This window comes from Ascaphus truei, chromosome 8 (genome assembly GCF_040206685.1).
Source record: "Ascaphus truei isolate aAscTru1 chromosome 8, aAscTru1.hap1, whole genome shotgun sequence".
Taxonomy (NCBI): Eukaryota; Metazoa; Chordata; class Amphibia; order Anura; family Ascaphidae; genus Ascaphus; species Ascaphus truei.
Genome location: NC_134490.1, coordinates 22,365,201 through 22,381,832, shown reverse-complemented (window position 1 = coordinate 22,381,832; position 16,632 = coordinate 22,365,201). Strand labels below are relative to the sequence as shown.

The following is a 16,632-nucleotide window of genomic DNA, read 5'->3' as shown; positions in this document are numbered from 1 at the left end:
ACAATGTTCATGCCAACAATGTGCATGCGCGTCTCGCATATGTCCCATTGCTATTATCTGCCAACAATAGAAGCTATGTTGCCTTCGACTTAATTAGAGCAGCGGATCAGCTGAGCTGTCTTATTCCAGCCCACGGCAGAATATCTGCACTTGTTCCCTTTGCTTTCCTGCATGTGGTGCTGAAAGTTGTAGGCTTGTTTCTCATATACTGTAACACTATGCTACTAAAATCAGAAGGGACTGTAAGCTGCAGAATTCCATCGTGTTTTCTCCCTGAGCTTATTTAAAGGTACAATCCCAGGTAGCAGACAATAAAACAGTTTTGTAAAGAATTTACTGTACAGTATATATATAGTTAATGATGCATCGACTGCCATTCACTTGAATGGAAGATGATGCATGTTTAACTGTAGGTTACCTTGCTTCTCACTATAACGAGCAGCGGGATACAACTTCCAAACATACGACTAAACACAAGTAAGGAAGGATTCCCCTGTCCTGCATACTTTACAGCCCAGTGACACTTATTTAAATATCACAAATGTTGCTGTAAAATTTCACTCTAACAATAAAATAACCCCTTTCACAGCACACGCTCTCTGTCCCATTTTAATGGATGTTTACCTGGAAACACAGCATTCTAAGCTCCAGTGATAGAGAGCTGTCATAAAATCAATGAACTTGCTTCTCTTCCTTCATTGTCAAAGGATAGAACTCCCTGAATGTTTACCAGTTTACCAAGGCTGATTTTTTGATGTGTGAAGAAGTAAAACATTGATTTTTTTTTCCTGGAATCCAGCAGACAAAGAAATGCAGTGTTTTTAGAAGACTGCTGACCTTAAAAATCAGAAAATATTGAAAAAAGAATCCAGTGTCAAAAGGTTTTTAGAAGAAAATTAATATCCTTTTCCATATCTTTTAGTTTAAAGTTAGCAGTGTAATTGGCTTTCTTACAGAGATTCAATTCCCCAAATTCCACTAAAGTGAGTTCTGTGAAAAATGAATTCTTTCCTTTTCTGGTGAATTCACGCTTACAGCTACTTACGTTTATTTGTTTGACTAACAATGAAATTTTACTATACAAAGAACAAAATAATAAGTTACATGTAGATTTGAGGATTAACAAATCGTGTAATTATTAAGAGATTAGATTGTAAAACTCATCCAAGATATTTTTTCAGATACATGTACTTGTCAGGTTTTTTTTAAGGAGCTAGTTACCTACATTTAGCCTATTAATCATGCCACATCAATTAGTTTATTTGCCATTCTCAATCCTTTGAGATGAATAATATAAGGTATAAACATTCTAACCTTTTCAGCCCCAACTCCACAGGATTCTTTCATTATCTCAGGTTAAATGTAGTAAATTAACTAAAAAATACTGCATACTGTACAGGTTGAAGAGAACATTTTGGAGTTTGGACGTGGGATGTAAAAGAGGACCAAACGAGGTCTAACATGCTAAATCTTAGGGATATCCATGGAAAGGGAGGGAGTTAAGTGACGCGCTAAGCTATATCTCCACAACCACAGACCTGTCCCCACGCACAGACACTGTGGAGGTCATTCAGTTATGTATTTGATAAGTCCATTCATTTCAGAGGGATTACCACACACAATTGGGCAACTGCAGTTAAAAGACTGGAACAGAGATTGAGTGTCAGTCGTTGGTTTATGAATTATTGTTTGTGATAGTAAGTAAGGGAAGTAAGTGGGCATGGTGAATGACGCGGTCCTTATGTAATATTTTGCTGTATTTACATATTGGAACAGCTCAATCAAATATATATATATTGTGACAAACGGCTTACTCCGGGGCTCCGTCGTTTGTCCGGGACTGTTTAGAACACGGTCTTTTAGGGTAGGTTAAATGATGAGGCGTCACGTACTGTTCCTTTAAACAGGCTATGCCTGGTTTATTCAGTCCCAGGCACTGAGACTGCCACAGTGCATACAACAGAAAACAGATCAAAACAAAAGCTGCTCACCTGAGCGATAACTTAACTTAGATATCCCTGACTCAGGGTTGGAAGTGGCTTTTCCACTTCCAACATCAAAACACGGTACTTTTGCAGTCTTACACAAATGAACAGAAAGATTGAACCTGTTTGGGGAAGAGGCTTCTCCCCTCTGTAGTTCAGCAGCCTTCCAGCCTCCTGGCTCTTGTGGGGAGACCAGAGCAAACAGGAAATCAGTCTTTCATACCTGATTCCTAATTAGCATGACAGGTGACAGAAATCAGGCAGCAGACAAACTCTGGTCTGGATCTCTCATCCCTCAGTTCCAGCGCTTGCCAAACTGTGGGATGGAGTGTATGTATTATAAGGCTGCACTCCCAGGCCAAACAGGATAGAAACTGTCTAGTATCCTGGGAGCCCTATATACGGAATTTATTACCATCCCCTGGTTTCTGTCACATATCCTGCCCCCCAGCTCAGACCTCGAGGGATGAGCGACCATGGATATTAGGGAGTGCATCCTTGACAACCCGTCAGCATTGCCATGTTTGTGCCCTGACCTGTGTTCCACAGAAAATTTAAAGGGTTGTAGGCTTAGGAACCACCTGGTCACTCTAGCATTCTTTTCCCTGTTTTGACACATCCAGGTAAGGGGTGCATGATCTGTGACCAACCGGAATTTTCTCCCCAACAGGTAGTATTTGAGCGTCTCTACAGCCCACTTTATTGCGAGACACTCTTTCTCTACTATGGAGTAATTTTTCTCCTGGGGATTTAGTTTCCTACTTAAATAAAGGATGGGGTGCTCCTCACCTTGAGACTCCTGGGAGAGTACCGCCCCCAGCCCTACCTCAGATGCGTCGGTTTGGACTACGAACTCTTTCGAGAAGTCGGGTGTGACCAACACTGGTTGGGCACAGAGAGCTTCTTTCAGGCTTCTAAAGGCCTGTTCGGTTTCGGGGGACCACTTTACCATTAGCGGTCCTCTTGCTTTTGTGAGGTCAGTTAGTGGGGTTGCCTTAGTTGCAAAATTGGGAATAAACCTTCTATAGTACCCAATTAACCCCAAAAAGGTCCTTACTTGTTTTTTTGTAACTGGCCTTGGCCAATTTTGTATCGCCTCCACTGAGTGTTTGGGGTTTGAGTAAACCTCTGCCAATAGAATATCCCAGATACTTGGCCTCCTCCAGACCAATAGTGCATTTAGCGGGGTTAGCAGTTAGTCCAGCAGACCGGACTGCGTCAAGCACAGCTTGGACCTTTGGAAGGTGGGATTGCCAATCTTCACTATGGATTACCACATCATCCAGGTAGGCGGCAGCATACCGAGCATGTGGTTTTAAAATTTTATCCATCATTCTTTGGAATGTGGCGGGAGCTCCATGTAAGCCAAAAGGCAACACCTTATACTGAAAGAGGCCGTCTGGGGTTGAGAAGGCTGTCTTTTCTTTTGCCCTTTCTGTGAGGGGAACCTGCCAGTACCCTTTTGTTAGGTCTAGGGTTGTGAGATATCGGGCTTTGCCCAGTCTCTCTACAAGTTCATCTACCCTGGGCATAGGATAAGTATCAAATTTTGACACCGCGTTTAGTTTCCGGTAGTCATTACAAAACCTTGTTGTACCATCTGGCTTTGGGACTAAGACTATAGGGCTGTTCCACCCACTTTGGGATTCCTCAATTACACCTAGTTTTAGCATTTTTTTAACCTCTAAACTTATAGCCTTTCTTTTGGCCTCTGGGATTCGGTACGGTTTAAGGTTAACTCGGACCCCCGGTTCAGAGACTAGGTCATGTTCAATTACGCTAGTTCTACCTGGCCGTATAGAGAAGATTTCTTTGTTTCTTTTCACTAAATTCTAAACCTCTCGTTTCTGATGAACAGACAGGGTTTCAGCTATGCTAACCTCTGGGTCAGTTTCTTGATTCTCTGACGGACCTGGGGGTACTAGGGTTAACAAGACTTCTCTATCTTTCCAGGGCTTGAGTAGGTTTATATGGTAAATTTGCTCAGGTTTCCTCCTACCTGGCTGTCTTACCTTATAATTTACTTCTCCCACTCTTTCCAAGACCTCATATGGCCCATGCCATTTAGCAAGGAATTTACTCTCCACGGTGGGAACCAGAACTAGTACCCTATCACCTGGAGAAAAAAATCTGACCCTAGCACCCTTATTATATGTATTCCTCTGTGCTTCTTGAGCTTTCTCCATGTGTTCCCTCACTATGGGTAGGACTGCAGCAATGCGGTCCTGCATCTGGGCAACATGCTCTATTACACTTCTGTAAGGGGTAACCTCGTGTTCCCAAGTCTCTTTGGCTATATCCAGTAAGCCCCTTGGGTGTCGGCCATACAATAGTTCAAACGGGGAGAAGCCAGTGGATGATTGGGGAACTTCCCTAATGGCAAATAACAGGTACGGTAACAAACAATCCCAGTTTTTCCCATCTTTATCAACCGCCCGCCGTAACATGCTCTTTAAGGTTTTATTGAACCTTTCCACTAAACCATCTGTTTGTGGATGATAGACTGAGGTTCTGAGATGCTTGATTTTTAGGAGTTTACATAGCTCTTTCGTTACTTGGGACATAAATGGTGTTCCCTGGTCAGATAGAATCTCTTTAGGAATCCCGACCCGGGAAAACAGAACTACTAACTCTTTTGCTATGTTTTTAGCTGAGGTGCTACGTAGGGGAACTGCCTCCGGATATCGGGTGGCATAATCTAATATTACCAATATATGCTGATGTCCCCTAGCAGACTTTATTAGGGGTCCTACTAGATCCATAGCAATCCGGTCAAATGGTACCTCTATTATGGGAAGGGGTACCAATGGGCTGCGGTACGCCTTGAACGGGGCGGTGATCTGACATTCTGGGCATGAGGAACAATAATTCGTAATTTCTGCCAGAACCCCAGGCCAATAGAAGCTTCGGAGAACCTTTTCTTTTGTCTTTTCCACCCCTAGGTGTCCCCCCAATGGATGACTATGTGCGAGGTGTAATACTACGTTACGGAATGTCCGTGGTACCAACAATTGTTTAGTTGTAACTGATTTCCTTTTATCAACCCGATATACTAGGTCGTTCTCTACCTCGAAGTAGGGGTAAGCAAGTGACCTATCTGGTTGGCCAGGAGTACTATTCTGGTCCCGTATATTTCCCCTTGCTACCGCTAATGTGGGGTCCTCCCACTGGGCCTTCTTAAAACTCCCAGGACTGACCTCTATGTCAGCGAGGGTCTTATCCGGTTCTGGGGTGGTAAGTGTCTGCTCAACATCTTGATTTGGGGTATTCCCTACCAAAGTAGTGATGGGGAAGGGAATTTTACAGCACTCCTCCTTTTCCCCCTTCTTATTTGGGCCCTCGTCAACCTCCATTTCTGAAAAAGGGAAAGGATTTGTTTCTTCTAATACTTCATTATGGTCCGCTATTGACCTCTGGGCGCTATTCTGAGCGGGGGACCACATTTTTAGAAAATGGGGAAAGTCGGTCCCTATTAACACGCTGTTGCATTGCATGGGCTCATCATTTAGTGGGCAGATTTTTGCTGTGTGGCCCCTCTCATGACAATTTACACATTTAGGTACATAGTCTGTGTCCCACTTAGAGCCTTTTCCCGGCTCCCCATGTTGGCTATTGCCCTTAGTGTGCGAACCACTGTTGCTGGTGCTGCGTGAAGGTGGTCGCCGCTCTTCAGCGCCCCTTAACCCCGGTACCCTTTTACCGTCTCTGGAAGAGTCCTGGAACCTCGGGTAGTGGGGTTGCTCCACGACTGTGGGTTGCGGGTGCTCTTCTGCTGCATTGTACCTTTCTACGAGGGCCACAAGCTCATCCGCATTGTGCGGGTCACTCCGACTGACCCAACGGCGTAAGGCAGAGGGAAGTTTCCTCAAGAACTGGTCCATGACCAACCGTTCCACGATGTGGCTGGCTGAGTTGATCTCGGGTTGTAGCCACTTCCAGGCGAGGTGGATGAGGTCATACATCTGGCTTCGGGTGGCTTTATCCATCGTGAAGGACCATGCGTGAAACCTTTGGGCGCGAACAGCCGTGGTTACGCCGAGGCGGGCGAGGATCTCGAACTTCAATTTTGCATAGACGTTAGCTTCGGCTGGCTCTAGATCAAAGTAAGCCTTCTGGGGTTCGCCGCTTAGGAAGGGTGCGATTAGACCAGCCCACTCAGCTTCTGGCCATCCCTCTCTCTGTGCCGTGCATTCAAACGTGAGAAGATAGGCTTCCACATCATCCGAGGGTCCCATCTTCTGAAGGTAGTGGCTTGCCCTGGTCATTTTCGGTACTGGGGCTGCCGCTGCCAGTGGAAGGTTACTGATAGTCCCCCTCAGGATCTCGAGTTCCTGCTGTAAGCCCTGAGCGAACCGCTGTTGCTCCTCTCTCAGCAAGCGGTTTGTCTCTTGCTGGTTTGCATTCGCGTTTTGCAGGGCTTCATTCGTCTGTTGCTGGTTTGCATTCGCCTGTTGCTGGTTTGCATTCGCCTGTTGCTGGTTGGCATTAATCTCTTGCTGGGCTATTAGCAGCTGTTGATGGGCTGCATTCGTCTGCTGCTGGTTTGCATTAGTTTCTTGCTGGGCTATTAACAGCTGTTGCTGGGTTTCATTCGCGTCTTTCTGGGCAGCGACATTGCGTACCAGCGCACCCACCACGTCTTCCATCTTGTTTGCAGAGGATGAAAAAAACTTTTTTTTTTTTTTTTTTTTTTCAAAGTTCTTTAACCCGCAGACCCCCTAGTGCTCTGCCCGCATTCTCCACCATATGTGACAAACGGCTTACTCCGGGGCTCCGTCGTTTGTCCGGGACTGTTTAGAACACGGTCTTTTAGGGTAGGTTAAATGATGAGGCGTCACGTACTGTTCCTTTAAACAGGCTATGCCTGGTTTATTCAGTCCCAGGCACTGAGACTGCCACAGTGCATACAACAGAAAACAGATCAAAACAAAAGCTGCTCACCTGAGCGATAACTTAACTTAGATATCCCTGACTCAGGGTTGGAAGTGGCTTTTCCACTTCCAACATCAAAACACGGTACTTTTGCAGTCTTACACAAATGAACAGAAAGATTGAACCTGTTTGGGGAAGAGGCTTCTCCCCTCTGTAGTTCAGCAGCCTTCCAGCCTCCTGGCTCTTGTGGGGAGACCAGAGCAAACAGGAAATCAGTCTTTCATACCTGATTCCTAATTAGCATGACAGGTGACAGAAATCAGGCAGCAGACAAACTCTGGTCTGGATCTCTCATCCCTCAGTTCCAGCGCTTGCCAAACTGTGGGATGGAGTGTATGTATTATAAGGCTGCACTCCCAGGCCAAACAGGATAGAAACTGTCTAGTATCCTGGGAGCCCTATATACGGAATTTATTACCATCCCCTGGTTTCTGTCACAATATATATATATATATATATAAATATATATATATATATCATGGATAATAAGCAGTGTATGCATGTATGTGTGTGTATATATATATATATATATATATATATATATATATATATATATACATACACGTGTGTGTGTATATATATATATATATATATATATATATATATATGTGTATATATATATATATATATATATATATATATATACACATATATATACACATATATATACACATACATGCATACACTGCATATTATCCATGTTAAACAAGAAGGAACATCTCCGCTGGGTTTAGCCGTTACTCACCTCGCCGCAGGGACCTCTCGCCACCGGCTGCTTCGCCGCCAAGTAAATCCCTAACTTTACCTTCAAAAATTCTAATCTAATTCTAATCTTACCCCCTTAACCCCTAATACTGACGCTACCCAGTACCCTAAAAACATTAACCACTTACCCTACAATCCCTTGCCCTAAACACTTTACCCTAAACCATTACCCTTAAAAACGTCATCCCTTACCCTAAACACCTACTCTAAAAACCTAAGCCCTCTAACCGCTAAATTAACCGTTAAATTAACTTGCCTTTGTAAAGCGTCCGGCGGCGGGGGGACCAGCGACGCTGCGGCGGTGGGTCCCTTTGCAGTCAAACGCCGGCAGAGACTTGGTCACGGCGAGACGGCTGCGGCTAAATGTCCGATTCCGCTACTTAGGTATTTGGAGACATAGCTGAGGTTAGGAAACTCTTCCAATGCCCGATTGTACGGTTTTATTTTTTGAGTTTCCGCCTTGAATTCTAAAAGCTCCTATTGCTGTGTTACATGTGTATAAAAGTAATAAGGGATTATGTTGGGTTTGATGTTAGTCCCTGCAATATATTCAGATACAAGCTTGAGAACAGGTTGTACATATTAGTACATACCTCCTCTTTTAAACCGTCACTATTTTCCATTCACTAAATATTGTCTTAATGTAAATACGGCTGTTCGGTTTCTGCAATCAATATCACATGATTCAAGCGTGACTTACCGCCTACAGTGATACCTTGTATCGCTCTTATTTTACCTGTGCACAGGACCGTGGGGTAGAAAGCACCATCTTCCAGAATCCAGCAAAGCTTCACCTGACCATAGGGACCCTGGTGCTGCTGAATGAGAACGAGGTGAAGAAGGCATGTGAACTGTTGCAGAAGTGCAAGGAAGACTTCATTGAGTGAGTAAGACTTGTACGTGGGCCTGCTAGTGCTAAGCTCACAAGTCTCACGTACTGCACTTCTGGAAATCTATTTAGCGCTTTACAGCATAAACCACCATAATAATGCTTTATATTCTACAGCACAGTCCTATCCGAAACTTGGCAGTACAAATCCTTTCCACAATCTAATTTTCACATAGTGGTACAGCTATAATCGGGGTCCACATTCACGGTTTTAGTTTAATGGACCCTTTTGGTCGCTGCCCTCTCTTTTTGTTCTTGGCAACCACTACTCCAGGGCTGCCTCAGTACCTGGAAGAAAATTACTTCCTGAAGTCATAAGTCGCCCACACCGGCGGCATGTGACATCAGACGACTGACCTGGGTTTGCCCTTTAATGTCATAGGACTGCTCCCTCGGAGTCACAGGATTGCCTCTTAATAAGGCTGAAGCCAAGGTTACGCCCACATGTGCTCTATATTCAGTGACGGTGGGGAATATTTCAGTTATATATTCAATGACACACTAGGTAGTACTGATTCTGAAATAGAGATCTCCCACTCCAGAGGCTTGTGCTTTAAAAGCTTCACTGTCAGAGGGGCTTTAAACGCATTGCTGATCCCTTTAACCTGAGTATAGGGTTTAATTTGTTCCTTTTGCTCTAAAATCTATGCCACACGTATTGGGGATTATATAGCATATGATGTACTCTCTGTTCTGTTTTATTTTAGTAAAATTGCTGCAGGAAAGCCACTCCAGTTAAAAGTGGCTGGTATAGAATACATGAATGATGACCCAGCAATGGTGGATGTCCTGTATGCAAAAATCAAGATGAAGGATGGATCAGAAAGGTAAATTGTGGAGCTTCTCTGTATTATCTCTGCAAGAGCCTGTTTTTGTCACCTGTTTACCTAGTCCTCGATGGGCGTTTGGAAGACTTAATTGCTTTTACTTGCTGTTACAAGCTGGGGGTGATCATGTTGTTTTTTTTTAACGTAGATTAAGACCCAGTATGGCCCATGATTGACTTTCTGGCAACATGTTCTGTTTGTAGGATAAAAAAAGGGCAAGTGAATAAATCGAACCCCTCTGGTGCTGGATGGTACTGCTTACTTTGACAAGATAAGATTGATCACAGATGAGAACCATTTAACCCAATTAGGTGGATCCATGACGCTCCAGTATTGGGTATCGGAACTCAATCTGCTTTAACAGCCATTCAAGTCAATGACAGTTTGCTCCAACAAGCTTTGATACCCGTTACCAGAGCGTAGCGAATCCCCCCCTAAGTATGGCAATTTTCTTCTATTTTGTGCTTTAGCACAAATGTCTAGTAGTCATATTTTTGTTGGAGACGTATAGATTTGTTGTAGGTTGTAATGACTGTTAAGCAACCGAATGAAAGTTCAAGATAGGTGGAATAATAGTGTACAGTACCAAGGTTTTGAAACCTCGCAGGCCTCCTCTTCTTGTCTGCCCACTGTAACTCCACCTATGAAGAGCTCTCGTTCTATACCTTTTACCTTTGTGTATGTTCATGCATTTCAAAAATATCTTCTATTTCGCAATCGCGTCCGCTGCTCAATGTACCCACTACTCCTTCAGTAAAGCAGTACTTTCACACCTGGGCCAAACCCATTTTAGCATGATCTCTTGGTCTGTTTTATTCCTTTCTTCCTCTTCAATGAACAGAAAAGGACACTGGGGTTTACTCATGAGGATGTCAAAGTAATGTAAAGAGTAAACCCTCCATTAGTTTTGTTAACCCTATTTCGATCAAATGCCCTGTGGATTTTCGTTTTGATATGTGGCCTTCCGAACCAGATACGGTGTTCTATGTCTGGGGCACTCAACTCCAGTCTCCAAGACCCTCCAACTGGTCCGGTTGTAAGTGAGCCACCTATGCTGAAGCAGGGATATAATCAGTGACTTAGCAAAGACTGAGCCATTGATTGAGCCACCTGTGCTGAAGCTGGCATATATCCTTACAACCTGACCGGTTGGGGGGGGGGGGTATTGTTTACAGGAGTTGAGCACCCCTGTTCTAAGTGAAGGATCACCGATAATCTATGAAATGGCTTTTATAACTTTCTTTCTGTTGGCAAAACCTCTAACTATTGCAAGATGACCTCCCGTGACAACAGTGCGCTTGTATGTGCATTTGAAGCAATAACCTCATGGCACGTGGGACCACAGACTGAGGAGCATAACTAATTGTATATGCTTATGAGGAACACAGTCTGCCAGCATGCACCTGAGACATGCAATCTATTTTCAAGTTCTAAATGATTGTAGCTGTTCATTAACCGTTCTCATTTGGCAACTGAAATATTGACAGGTCTTGTTTACTCGGTAACTTCCAGACCTTTAATCCTGCAGTTTGCTGGTTGGCTGCACAATCCCTGTATCCATGGATGCTCCTGCATCGGAGAAACCCACAATGCTTTATCCTCTGTGTAGTTCTGGAACCATACATCACTCTTTACAGTAGAAATATTTCAACTTAATTAACACTAAGTACAGTCAATTAAGAGGTGCAGAAACAAGACGTATGCACAGACACAGGTGGAAAACTCCTATTGAAATACTATACAGTCGTAGGCTCCGGGCATTTAAATGCATGATATGCAGTTGTATGAATGCATCACTTCTGATAGATGTATGGTTCAGTCTAATTTAGAAATGTGTATTGTAAGTGGAATAAAATAATTGTGCCCTGTTACCATTTTTAATATTGGTTTCCATAATTCAATATATGTTTTAACCTCTTTGCTGCCAAAAGGGCCAGCACTGCATGGTTTGGGTTTAATAACCAAGAGCCCAAGCTCTAAACATCCTAATTAAATATCAGAAATATTCAATATAATTTTAGGATAATGAAGGTCCCATCGGGGATAAAAATGTTGTAATTACTGACGCTTAAATTATTCTTTTTTTCCATTACAATTAAGTTTGGCAAAATGCGGTGATTTAAATTCAAGATCAAGCATAGACCAGAATAATAATATATAAAATAGCCCTCGCTTAAATGCAGACACTCCCGTCTCCATACCCTTCAGCAGAAAGCATTGTAGATCTAATTTTCTACTTCACTAGCATATCTAAACAATCCTTACTTTTATATTGCGACTGGTTTTTCTTATTGTCTCAATTAAAATGTATAATGCAATAAAATGCCAGTCGCGTTTGATATACCCACGCGAATGGGGTATGGCAATAATGTAATTAAATTTGTTTCATCTGTTTTTCCCCCCTTTCATCTCTTGTAATTTTAAAACTCACTGATGGAAAACCGAAAGGGTCGTGGGAACATGCGCTAATGTTCTCGTCTGCTGCGAATGGCTTTGGTTGGGTGAAGTTTGTGTGCGCTGCGCGAGTGCTGTCAGCTCACACAACTCTAATTTGAAAATAATTAGGCAGTGTTTCATCATTATGTAGGTCTGTCCATGTTCTCTGAGCAGTAATTCACACGCGGTACTCGAGATTGACCACCTTCATCGATTGTAGACCCAGCATTGAGCCAATGCGGAGTGCTGGATGGTATTCCAAGGCATCGCTAAGACATTGCAAGGGGTTCTCAAGTCCAGTCCTCAAGATCCCCCCCCCCAACAGGTAAGGTTTTAAGGATATTCCAGCTTCAGCACAGCTGGTTTAAAGACTGAGCCACTGATTGAGCTACCTGTGCTGAAGCTGGGATATCCTTAAAACCTGACCTGTTGGTGGCTCTGGGTGACTGGAGTTGAGCACCGCTGAGTCATAAGCAAATGAAACAATTACTGAGGATGCCGGCAGACCTGTTAAGTGCCGTTGCGCTATGCTCAGAACACGTTTTCCTTCAGTACCCTAATGCCATTTGTGAAACAAACACTATCAGTGCCTTTGTACCAGTCCGTGAATGGCATACTGGCTGGCTTACATGTGGCAGTTTTGTACTGTTCCAGAAGCTGATTGCTATCTGAATGTTGCAGATCCATCTGACAGCAAAGGGATTACTGTTGAATTGGTGATTAGCACATCACCGTTACTCTCCAGACCGTGGCAACCTTTGAGTTTTCTTGCTGCTGATAGGAAGTAATAACTTTTATCCACCCTCAAAAATGAGTGCAAAAAAATTAAGCTTTTTAATTAAACATTCACTATATTTGTGGAGATGAAGATTTCCATCCCAAGAACTTTTCATTTATTTATCAGTGTATTGCATATGTGTATAGGTGTATGTATGTATGTATGTATGTATGTGTATATATATATATATATATATATATATATATATATATATATATATATATATATATATATATATATATATATATATATATATACACACACACACACATTTAAAGTTATGGTGGGTGAAAAGGGGGACAAAAAAACTCCACTGTTAGCATATAGCCAATAAAAAATATCACTTGTGAGCACATTCACATGTCTAAGACAGGTCTGCAACCCTGCCTTTCAAACATTATCACCAAGCTCCCACTGCAGCAAGGGATTCTGGGAAATGACATGCAAATGAGCACACAATGTGTCACCTAACCCTCCCCCCCCCCCCATCATTCCTCTACTGTATAGATCAGGGGTGGCCAATGCCAGTCCTGAAGGGCCACTAAACAGACCAGGTATTAGGGATGTCCCTGCTTCAGCACAGATGGCTCAATCAGTGGTTCAGTCATTGTTACTGAGCCATTGATTGAGCCACCTGTGCTGAAGCAGGGATATCTCTAATACCTGGCCTGTTGGTGGCCCTTGAGGACTGGAGTTGGCCACCCCTAGTATAGATCGAGCGCAGGACATAATCTGCTCTAGCAAAACAAGCATTTATTTTGACGTAGCTGCTACTAATTCATGTGGCCTCCTGAGTGCCAAACCCCAGGAGGTAAACAAAAGGATATCCTGCACACCAAAATAAAGAAACATAGATGCATACAGTTTACCGGTGCTGCTGGTTCAAGGAGTACCTGTCAGGATCTTGGCATGTCTAGTCACTTGATAAAGACCTATCTAGGTCGAAACGTTGTGTGGCACAAATAAATTAGCTTTAATATAAATCCGTAGAGCGTTGCATCCTTTGTTCCTGAGTGTAAACCCCAGGAGGTAGCAGCTACGTCTTGGTGCACTCAAAGGGTTAATAGGTGCAATTGGAGGGTATGGGACAGGCTAGGTGTGCCAAATGACCCCCCCTTACCTGTCATTCCTTACAGATTGTACATGGTGAGGTGATGACGATTAAGTCTGCTCTTTTCCAACACTGCAAAGCTTTTACCTCATAGCAGCAGACACAGGAATTGTTGGGATCATCTTATCAGAGTCCCCCAGCAGCAGATCGGGGGCAAAACAAGCGCGAGGGAATTGGCCCAGATCCATTAAAGAAATAAAACTCATAACAAGGCTTTTAATGGGGCTAATTGTTGGAATAAAAGTGTGCTGCTCTGTGCTCCAGTTTTTTTAAAGATACTATTTGTTTCTCGTGTGGCCCTGCCACGGGAAATAAAGTTTTGCAGACACAATGAGTCATTGGCCTAGAATAATTTTTGGTGCCTGAAGTAGGGGGGCTCAACTCCAAGACCCCCCAACAGGTCAGGTTTTCAGGATATTCCTGCGTCAGCACAGGTGGCTCAATCAGTCCCTGCTTCAGCACAGGTGGCTCAGTCAGTCCCCGCTTCAGAACAGGTGGCTCAATCAGAGGCTCAGTCTCGATTGAGCCACCTGTGCTGAAGCTGGGATATATCGGCAACCTGACCTGTTGGGGCGGGCTTGAGGGCTGGAGTTGAGCACCCCTGCAATAAAAGCCCTGCGAGATTACGCGAGTCGCCCAGGAAAAGCTGACACTGGGATTCCAAGCGGGTTCACCTGCCTCATTACTACTGTGAGCTACTCGTACACCCAGTTCCAGGGCCCTTAAATAAATACATCTCGTAGTGGGGAAGAATCCGAGCAGGCAGATCTCAACGGGCAGCCTATAATCTCCTCCCAACAGCAAGGGAGAAAATATCAGTCTTCAACTGGTTATTAATGTGAGTTAGAGGAGAGCAGAAGGGAACTGCCCACCAATTTCACCGTTTCAGACCTTGCAAGGAGCTGTGAAATTAGAGTTATTCTTTTAGTAAAGGAGAAAAATCCCTTTATGAATGGAGAACCTATCCCTTTTCACAGCAAGAACTGTTTTTTTTTGGGGGGGGGGGGGGGGGGGGTTATATATTTGTATGTTTCTATAAACCTCAGAATCGAGCCTCACTGCACTTACCAGATGTTTATTTTGTTCCGAGGTGAATATTGGCAGCAGATTCTAACAGCTTCATGAATTTGGAAATGTCTATTCTTGTACATACACAATCTCGTTGCCTGTAATAGCTAGTGCTGTTGCAGAATAGAGCTAATCACAGTACATCATTTACATTTTCTCTTATCCATGTCACATCAGCTAATCATGTTTTGTCTTCTTGTGGTTGAAATTGTACTTGTACTCAGCCAGTCGTTTTACTAGAGATGGGCACATTTTTTTTTTTTTGCTGATTTGGATCGCATCAGATCGGCCGGTTCCTTTTGGTCCACGGATTTCTGCGGATCAGTCTCAACAATGGCGCTTCGTCTTTTACGGATTTTTTTTTTTTTTTTTACAGTGCCAATCCAATATTGCACCGGAGGAAGGGAGATTCCCGATACGTTGTGCGTTTGCAACCTGCAAATTAGTTTACTATGCTAAATTGTCTTGTGTAAGACTTTATTAGAATAGTGCAGCAAAACGCGCAATGCGTTTTGTCAAAACCGAACCCCAGAAGAAGTCAACGTTTTGACGAAACCTGTTGGGCATTTTGTTCTGAGGCCACCGTACCCACTCAGTCAGAAATCTGATTGGCTGATGCACGACGAACGCGAGGACCCAGGAAGCGAGTGAAGGACTCAAATCAGGGAATTCCTGCTGCACGTGTGCACGCTGAGGAGCTGAGCTTGGAGAAGGGTTAGAGTGCGCCTGAAGTCACTCTCTGCCTTTTACCAGCGGGGAAAGTATGAGTTGTTCCTTTCCCTCCTGCGTTGTTTGTTATACCAAGTAAAACGTTAATGCCGTATACCATATGCATTTGTGTTTCCTTCTACATGAGGTTATCAAGGAGCATTCACCCGAGAGGATCCTGTCTCAGGGATCTGCAGCATATGTGATATCGGTGTTTATTTATTTATTCTCTGGGTTTTATTGCACAGAAATACTGCACTATTCGTTACTTATTCATCTAGGCCATGAACACTCGTCGTTTGGTTTAGCTCTAACAGCGAGTCTAGTAACGTGTCTGAGATCAGATGCATTGTAAGGAACCCCAACCCTCTCTCACAGCGCGTCTGAGATCAGATACATTGTCAATTTTTCTGTATTTGGTACCATTTTAAAATGACCTGAAAATGACAGGGAACTCTTTAGGGATGCCCGCAGAACCCTGGTTGAAAAACGATGGTCTATGTATTTATCTCAGTTGCAACATTTCTGAATATATCTGCGACGAGATGGGGAATGTATGGAGCGGGATGAGTTAGGACTTAGATACAGTTGCATATTGACGCAGGTTTCTTTATTAATGTGGTTGTAGAGTTTCATGACATGAACCAAACATGCTGCAGATGTAGTGTAATATCCTCCACAGCACACACATCTTGTAAATGTAGAATATCGAGATGTAAACCATGCATGTGTTGATAATGTACAGTAGACGTACTCAACTCCAGTCCTCAAGCCCCCCCCCTCAATAGGTCAGGATTTCAGGATATCCCTGCTTCAGCACAGGTTGCTCAATCAATCCCTGCTTCAGGGGTTTGGGGTAGTTTCATATGATTTAGTAATGTTATTCCAAGGTGGGGGATATAGTGAGATTGCCATGAGAAATCTAAATTAAATTGTAGGAGCTTCACTGTGTCATTGGGCAGGTTAACCGCTAATGCCAGAGATTTGGTGTGATTAATTTTGAAGCCCGAGCTCTTTCCGAAATCGTCGAGAGATTTGGTAGAGAGATCAGAGGGCGTGAGAGGGTCGTGCGTTGTCCGCAAATAAAGCTTTCATTTTTTTAATGGTTTAGGTTTCACTGTTTAAAACATTGA

The 16,632-nt window shown here is 43.5% G+C and overlaps 1 protein-coding gene across 1 annotated transcript in view; it reads left to right on the top strand.

Annotated features, from left to right (window-relative positions):
- Positions 1–16,632, top strand: part of ASCC1 (activating signal cointegrator 1 complex subunit 1) — a 159,381-nt gene that overhangs the window by 56,746 nt on the left and 86,003 nt on the right. Inside the window, exons 6-7 of the mRNA XM_075610775.1 lie at positions 8,429–8,565; positions 9,279–9,398. Of these exons, the coding sequence (XP_075466890.1) occupies positions 8,429–8,565; positions 9,279–9,398 (257 nt within the window). The remainder of the gene's footprint in view (positions 1–8,428; positions 8,566–9,278; positions 9,399–16,632) is intronic.